This window comes from Parasteatoda tepidariorum, chromosome 2 (genome assembly GCF_982258835.1).
Source record: "Parasteatoda tepidariorum strain Cologne lab strain chromosome 2, Ptep-v5.0, whole genome shotgun sequence".
In the NCBI taxonomy this organism is placed as follows: domain Eukaryota; kingdom Metazoa; phylum Arthropoda; class Arachnida; order Araneae; family Theridiidae; genus Parasteatoda; species Parasteatoda tepidariorum.
In genome coordinates this window covers 49,471,857-49,480,856 of record NC_141756.1, presented here as the reverse complement: position 1 = coordinate 49,480,856, position 9,000 = coordinate 49,471,857, and the positions used below count along the sequence as shown (strand labels likewise).

General features: G+C 24.3%; 1 protein-coding gene across 4 annotated transcripts in view; it reads left to right on the top strand.

The window, feature by feature from the left end:
• Positions 1–526: 526 nt before the first annotated feature.
• The window catches only part of LOC107454939 (phospholipid-transporting ATPase ABCA3), a 65,900-nt gene continuing 57,426 nt past the window's right edge, over positions 527–9,000 (top strand). The window contains exons 1-4 of one of the 4 annotated variants that reach the window (XM_071177510.2): positions 620–700; positions 790–840; positions 4,745–4,790; positions 6,356–6,400. In XM_071177510.2, coding sequence (XP_071033611.2) covers positions 820–840; positions 4,745–4,790; positions 6,356–6,400 — 112 coding nt within the window. In that variant the 5' untranslated portion in view covers positions 620–700; positions 790–819. Of the gene's footprint in view, positions 841–4,744; positions 4,791–6,355; positions 6,401–9,000 lie in introns of all 4 variants that reach the window. The other 3 variants (XM_043042671.3, XM_087157300.1, XM_087157301.1) reach the window with 3 other exon arrangements.

The window sequence follows — 9,000 nt, the reverse complement described above, 5'->3', positions numbered from 1 at the left end:
TTATATTTATTCTTCACTTAGTTTATCTGGCATTTAGAAATGCTAAATAACGTAAATGTAGTAAGCCATACACACTGTATGCGATTCGCGCACCTGCTAACGCCTTTGAGCGAAAAGGAGACCCTGATTGATTGGTCAGTGTTTCAGGGTTAAATATGCTTCACCAGTCAGGTTTTCATTCCCCCTCAGCAATGATCTAAGTACGTGATCACATGCAGTGATTTTCGTTCTCAGGAGCATTTTTACCAAATGCGGCTGCCGCACCTCTGTTCATCGTTGAGAGAAAAAGGAAACCCGTGATTGGTGAGTTTTTCGCGGGAAAATATATCTCACCAATCAGGGTTCTCCTACAGCTTACGGTTCTTCGGCAATGCGAAAAATCGCATGTGAATTGGCCCAGTAAAATTTAAGGGATAGGCAGCATTCAAACATGACATAATTTTTTTCGCTTGAGAAAAAATTTTATGTGATCGAAAATATGATTAACCTGGGACAAATTCGCCAAATAGGTTCTCGCATCCGAAAAAAAAAGAAATTACTGGCAGTCTGCTTAGCCTTTGTATAAAAGAATTCTCAATGGGTAGAATTGGTTAGCTGGAAACGTTTATTTAAATCTAATGACTAACTCTTCCAAAGCCGAAACTACAGAAGCGAAAGTGTCACTGGATGAAAACAACTGCCAAATTGTAGTTTAAATCATGTATGTTAGTTTATCGATTTTTTTCATCGCACATTATAATCAATAAAACATATTTTTATATGAAAATTAAATTGTTTGGACTCTTTCAGTGTTTACATAATATTTGGAAGATTAAGGATATGATGTTGATTCAGAGAAAGGTATGAAATCAGCTCGTTTTATTATTGAGTCACCGTTACAATTGAGAATTACTGTTAACGATTACATAACCTTCACATTCTGTTAAAACTGCAATTTATTTTTATTTGCTATGCGAAGCATTATATTTGTTTAAAACTCAAATTTGACATGAAGCTAATGTTACTCATTACTTGAATATAAATCATGAAAAACATTTTTTTTCTATTTACCATCATCATTATTACTATTATTATTTAAGAACATTATTTATTTATTTATTAGTGTGGGATTCTGATAAAAATATCCATTCGGATGCTTTGATTTTTAATACATGTTGTTTGCATTGTATCAATTTAAAATCTATTATGCTCCTACCGCTCGGAATTTTTATTTTTTGAATGTGGTATTTGTGAAGTATTTTAATGACATTCTCTTCATTTATTTAAAATATCTACTATATAGTTGTGATCAAAACATATTCTTGTTATTAAAGAAGTAGGTATGAGTTCTGAAATTTATGTGAAGCTGGGTAAGTCTGCAATTCATTTAAGCTGGTTATATTACTAAAAATGAAGATTGGTTTTATACTGAGTTAACTTGCTGTTGTGCTGATACGTATCAGATTTTTTTATTATTATATGAATTTGTAATTGTGAAGCATTTTAAAGGCATTTTCTGCGTTTCCCTTCAATTTTATATTTGAAATATCTACTTTGTAGTGTTGATTTAAGCATATTCTTGTTATTAAAGAACTATATTTCTGAGTTATAAAATTTTTGTGAAACTGGGCTAGTCTGTGATTCCTTTCAGGTGGATATATCAATAAAAGTGAAGATAGGTTTTTTTATTGGGTTAATTTAGTTTTTTTTTTTTTTTTCAGAATACCCACAGTTTTATGTATCTAAAATTCTCTTCTTGTATCAAAATATTTTTTTTAAGACATTGTTAATTCGAAATTTTGCTGTTAAAATCTGAATGTTAGAAAACTTGATAAAATTTTGAAAACATAATATTTTATTGAACTCAATAGATATGAATAATTATAAAATGAATGAGAAAATAAATACTTTTTTTTTTCCTTTCTAAAATTACCTACTTTTAAACTGATTCTGTTTAACTCCTCATAAATTGTCTTTTTATTGCAATTTCTAAATTTGAGAACAATAATATAGAATATAATAATAATAATTAAAAAAATGGCATCACTATGACACATCAAAAAATTTAAATCTGCTGCCTTTTTTTACTAGTTACTAACAACCAGATTCAAGTTTAAATACATTTTTTGCAGTGCTTTTTTTTAAATTCCAATTATTTTAAAGTTTATAGTTTTTTCATTACATGTATTGGAAACTATTTATTCTTCAGAGTTCGTTGATTTAAACCAGGGTTGGAGTTTTTGCCGGCAAAAAGGGTTTTTTGCCAGGACAGTGGCAAAAACCTGGTAAAAACCGGCAAAAGCCAAATTATCTAAATTGCTGATTAAATATTATTACAAAATACTTGAAACAAATTTAAATCAATTATAAGGAATAATAATTTTGATACATTACATGAAAAAATTGTTTTTAACATATTAATAATTAATATAAGGGAAATAATTTTTAAAAGATTGAAAGTTTTTGATCTCTTTTCATTTTAGAATCCTAAAATAAATGTTTTTTTACAAATAAATAAATATTATTATTTGTATAATATTATTATTTATTATAAAAAATTATTATTTGTACAATAATTAACTACACATGTTGATAGATATTTTATGCTTTAAATTATAGTTATATTAATTTAAAATAAGTTCATTTCACTGGAAAAAAGAGAATAATCACAAATTTTCCAATCAATAATGTTTTAAACTACTAAAATGATATATTATTACATTATCATTTAATTATGATTTAATAATAATTTTGTTCATTTTTCTGTAATTATTTATATCCATAGTATATATTTCAATTTTAGGAATAATTTTGTACAAAAAATGTGCTTTTGTCCTCTCATCTTGGAGAATATAGGTTTTTGCCACTTTTTTTGCCAATTTGCTTGGCAAAAACCTGTTTTTGCCAGGACGGTTTTTACCGGTATTTACCATGGTTTTTTCCACCTGCGGCAAAATCTTGCCAACCCTGATTTAAACAAACTGTTTTTTTAAAAGGCAATGATCTAAAGAAAAGAAAACAATTTTTCAAAAGAAATTTGAGAAAAAATATTATTTTTTTTGTAAAATAAATTTTTAACTGTTTCCTTTTAACTCCTGCTAAATTATCTTTTTATTTCAACTTCAAAATTTGGAATCAATAGTTTAAATATAATCTAGTAATAATAATAAAAATAAATGGCATCGTATTGACACATCAAGAAATTTGAATCTGAATCTTCTTGCTAAGAACCAGATTGAATTTAAAAACATTTTTTTCTATGCTTTTCTTCAAATACCAATTTAAGGTGTTTAGTTTTTTCAATACATATATTGTAAACTATTTATTTTTGAAGGTATTGGTCTGAAGCAAATAATTTATTTTTGAAAAGAAAAGATGAATTAAAAAATTTATAAAGCATTTTAATGTAAGGTTGTTTAAAGGTTAAAAGTTTGTATTGATTTCCATAGTATTAAAATTCACTATCTATTGCTGTGTTAATAAGTTTCCATTTCACGAAATTACATTAATACTTTGTGTGTAAATTACTGTACTCTTGATTTGATATAACTTTTTATGTTTTTTTTTTCAGAAGGCTAACTAAGAAGGTACAAAGAAATAATTTAATATAGTTTTTTTATAATTATATTTATATATTTGTAAAAAATAATTCTTAAAAGTGAACTATTTTCGTCAAATAACATAATGGTTTTGGAAATCGCCAAAACCATCATGTTATTTGACGTTTAATTCCAAAACCACATTTTATTTTGATATTGTAAATATTTTTTTGAATCTTAAAGTAGATATAGTATTAAAAGAAAATGCTAATCAGGCATGATACTAATAAGGCATAGAAAGCTGTTTAAAAATAAATTCAGATTCTTTTTTTTTTTCTTCTTCTTCTTAATAAATAGTTAAGTTTATGCATTATTTTTATCAAAATTATTTTGTAAAATTACAGTTTAGGTTGGGTATAAAGCAACACGATTTATTTTGCCTTCTAATTTTTTTTTTAAATAAATGATAAATTTTTTTGTTCGCATTAATTTTTCAGTTGTTAATATAGATATACGGTATAGAACCCGTTATCCGGAAGTCAGAAAACATGGAAAACCAAAAAACCGGAACGAAATTCAATATATTTTCTCGCCATTTAAAAAAATTTTTTTTTTCTTTCCTCATAAGATTTTCCGATTTTTCTTTCTTTTTTTAAAGATGTTTACCTTACCATCATTTTGGAAATAATCATTACTAGTGTATTACTTCATCGTTTTTTCTTATTTTTAAGATTATTTCCAAAGATTTTTTTTTTAGTTGGGTTTAACAATAAAAAAAACGGCTTTTTGTAGCGATTCAGAAAACCAGAAAAATCAGTTATCCGGAATAGCGATGGTCCCGACCATTCCGGATAATCGGTTCCCTACTGTTCTTCTTTTCCATTTTCTATACATTTTAATCAGGGATTTATGTGCATAATGTATTTCTATAAAATAGTTTTTAATGCAATATGGTTAGAAATTGTTATGATTTATTTTTAATGATTTTTTTATTTTTAATTATATTTATAAAATTTAACCAAATATAAACTAAATTTCTGACAGTATTTTTTTAAAAATAAAAAAATCCTATTTAAATTAAAAATAAGATTATTTTTATTTTTTTTAAATAAAAATCACAAGGCAATGTGCACATGCAAGTAGTAGAAAGAATAATTTTTAAATATTCATTTATAATAATAAGCATTTGAATTGAAATTGTTTTAATTTTAAAAATTTTTATGTAGATAGGTTCTTTCACAAATGGTACAAATCAAGAAGTGATTTTCATGAGTAAATATTTTATAATTATTATAATATATTAAGATTAAAATGTTAATTTCATCATTGATAACATACTTAGACAAATTTTTGCTTTGTAATAAAATTTGTTGTGTTAAAATCAATTTTAAAAATCAATTGTACTCTTTGATTAAGCATGTTGTATGCATTTGTGTTTTTATTTTTTAACTATAGGAAAAATTACTTAATATTGCTACCATGTACTAATGCAAGTCTCACATGCAATTTAAAAAATTAAAACTGTCAAACCTAAAGGTGAAAATGCTTAAGATAAAGGAAAATAGATTATTATAAATAGGAAAAAAAAATTAACTTGGATGGGATTTTTATTTTATAAAGTAGTTTTGACAAATCAATATTAAATGGCAGCTGAGAAACAGAAGTGTTACAAGAATTTTTTGTTACATAATTCAAAATTTTCAATAACATATTGATTATGCTAGACTTTAGCTTTAGACACTAAGGATTTTCAAAGTGGGTCCAGTCTTTTGCTTAAAGTGGGTTCCTTTTTAAAATGTGTGTTTTCCATCTCTTTATCCATCGATTAATATTCACATTTAAAATTATTTTATCAATTGATAATTGTAACAAAGAGTTTCTGAACATGAAAAGAGTTATTTTAGCATTCAAGACTTTTAATTTTACTCATAAAATATTTGTGTAGGAAGGAAAAGCAATGATGTAATTCGATACTCAGAAATAATCTTATTAACTCTTTCAACTATTAATAAAGAAAAAGAATTTTTTTATACATGTATTTAATGTTTTGCCCCAACTAAATCTGCTTGTGCTCTGTTTTTTCTTTTCGCACCGTAGACATCCAATTTTGCTACACATTCCAGGGGATTGAGGGGGGCTGCAAAACAGGAAAAAGTTAGAAATCTTATCCATTTTGAAAAATCGGGAAATTTGGCTAAAATAACAAAAAAGGCAAGGAAAAGGAATAAATTTATGTTTGAGGGACTAAAATCTGATATTTTTTATCCAAAACAATTGGTCTTTAATAATTTTTATTTTTATTAAAAAAAATTGTTTATTTTCAACTCTAAGGGCATATTTTAGTGTTTTGTATTATATTTTATCTTTAAGAATAGGGCATATCTGAAAAATTGATAATGTAATTACTAATATAATTTAATACTATCTTTCTGGAGAAATCAGTAATTTTTATTTCTTAGTATACACCCATCTTGGTAGCTGTTGGCTTTAGAAGAAGTTAAAAGGACTATTAAAATAATGTCACCCCAAGATTTCATTATGGAAATATTCTTAGTCTTCTTGTAAGAAAGATTTATGAGATGAGTAGTAGAATTTCTTACAGGACAATTTTACTTTTAGGAGCAGGTTAGGATGAATCGCAGATAAGAAGATTAAAAAGATAATAAGAACTTTTGTCAATTTTTAAATTCGTTTAGAAATAGACTATGATTGCCAGGAAAATTAGTTTTCTTTTTCAGTTTATTTTATTTACTAATAAGTTTACTGTAATAAAGTTTGAAAATTATATCTAAATGAAGTTTTTTCTTATAATTGATTTAATGTGTATTTTAATTCAGGTTCTGATTCGGAAACAGATGACTCATTAAAGACTCCATTGTTAAGTATGTCCTGTTTGTTATGTTTATATTGAATACATTACTTAATACTTAACTTCTAATAAAATCAGCAATTTGAATGAATGAAAAAAAATTTCTTCGGCATGAAACAAAGTTAACCAATATTTAGTTTAATGTTAGGTGTTTAATTGTCATTTATTTAGTTTAATCTGATAGATGATATTTTATTATTCTCACTTTTAGGTTTTTAAAAATTGATTTGTCTTTTTAAAAATAGGCTTTTGGTGTTAAGAAGACAATATGATGTTTTTGTATAACAAAAATGATTTACCTATAACATGGATTCATTGTTGACTTTTTGAAGTCAAAATCTGATATAAACCATCAAAAATCTATAGTTTTAGCTGATGATAAAAAAAATTATAAAATGATGTCTGCTGTTTCATAATATGGAATTAAAATCAATACACCATAGTTAAAACTTTGTGAAAGACGTAATTTTTATTTAAAAATGTATTGTTATTTCAGTTTATATATATCTGGAATATAAAATAAAGTTCCAATTTTTATATATGTTATTAATAATTATTATATGTAAATATTTATGAATATGTAAGCAAAAAGTATTGAGTATTTTTTAAAAAAAAAGCAATCTTTAATTTTATGTAAAATTATTTTAGGCAATATAATTTCTGAAGAGAAATCACCTCATTACTGAAATGTCAAAAATTGAAATAACAATTGATATTAATAGATAATAACTATGATATTGTTTGTACTGTAACTTTAAGATTGAAAAAAATTATAGTACATCTACGATTTTTAAAAGATTTAGTTAGATAAAGATTTCATCTTTTACAAAAGTTTTTGCTTTAATTTCTATTTATTATTTTATGTATCTTGCAAAAAGTTAAAAATATGAATTAGCTATTATTTTCTTAAAATGCAAGTCTTTTTAATTTTGATATTAAATTTATATTTATCCAATAATTTGTGTGACATATTAAATTATTATATTGCTAATATGATTATAGAGTTTTTTTTCATCATAATTATGGAAATAATTTCTTGAAAATTCTTCATACCTTTACCATAAAAAATTAGTTGTGTTCAGGAAATCAATCAATCAATAGAGGGTTGAAAATCTGTTGAAGTATAATATTTAGTATTTTATCTTAGTTGCTAATGAGAGTAGTGTAATAAAATAACTGAAATTAAAATAGCATGACTATTAAACAGAAATACAACTGAATAAAATTTAGTTTTTATCAGAAAATTTTTTAAAAATCCATCTTTCCTTGCATTTTATGTAACTATCTTTTTCTGACGACACTATGACAATTTCCTAACACTCAAACTCAGCATTAGAATGAAGAAGGATGTTTCATGACTTAGTTTATTTGTGAGGTAACACTTAAGAATATTTGTATAACAAGTAAATATTTTGCACATTATCACTAAGCAACATTAAATGGATAATAATTAGATAAATTATAAGCAAATGATAGGAAAACTTATTCAGAAAGTGATTTCTCTTTTATTAGAATCATTAATTTACATTTTTGCACTGTATGTAATTTCTTTTTCCTATCTGCCTGAATTAGGTGTGGTGTTTCTCATTATCAATTCTATTATCATTTAGCTAATAGACTTGTTAATTTTTAATGTTCTTTCAGTCGATGATTATGTTTATTGTTTATCTTCCATGATATTTTCGATATTTTTTTCAATTACCAAAATGGTATGTTGTTAATTTTTAATGATTTCATAACCTTGGTGTTCCTCAATTTTTGCTTTTTAATGTGTAGTTTCAATGCCCATGGTAATTAATTTGAAGTTAACATGATTAGTTTTTTAACTATCATGTTAAATCTTTTATATGAGCTAAAGGAGTTTTATTGTTAGGAGTTCACATTTTGTCTGGATATAACCTATTTCTTCCAGAACAGTGGAAGAAAGTGGAAAAACTGGGTGAAATGGAAGAAACTAAAAATGACCAATGCAATTATTTAGTGCTAAATCTTAAAAGAATAGTTTAAATTAAAGCAAATGAAATTTAATATTGTACAAGACAGTTGAACATTTTTCACATTTATTTTTTTTCTTAAAAAAATTAGTTTCCTATAATTTTTTGCAGTTTTAAAAAGAATTTAAAAATTATACTACATTAATTTTTTTGTGGATTTTAGTTTGTTATATTGTTTTTTAAAAAATATGTTCATTTATTTATGAATTATGTGTTTTTGTAATATTTTTAATGTTTGAACTATCCTGTTTTAAAATATAACTACATATAAAAAATGCTTTAAGTCTTTTCTCAACTGGTTTAATTCTTATTAAAAATTTATTTTCAATCATTTTTTTTTAATATTAATGTATTTTCTTTAAATATTTCAGTTATTAATTTTGTTTATAATAAATAATGATATAATAAATAATAATATAACAAATAATTTAATAAAGTGATACAAAATGATTTTTTACCATAACATTAATTTTCTTATTCTTAAGCACGATACTTTAAAGCTATGACAATGTGAAAAAGGAAGTAACTCATCCTTCACAATTTCAAGTTATGCAGTTGAAAATTTTTAATTTTTCTTTTTTAAAAATAAATATTCTATAATAAAATATGAGCTTTAAAA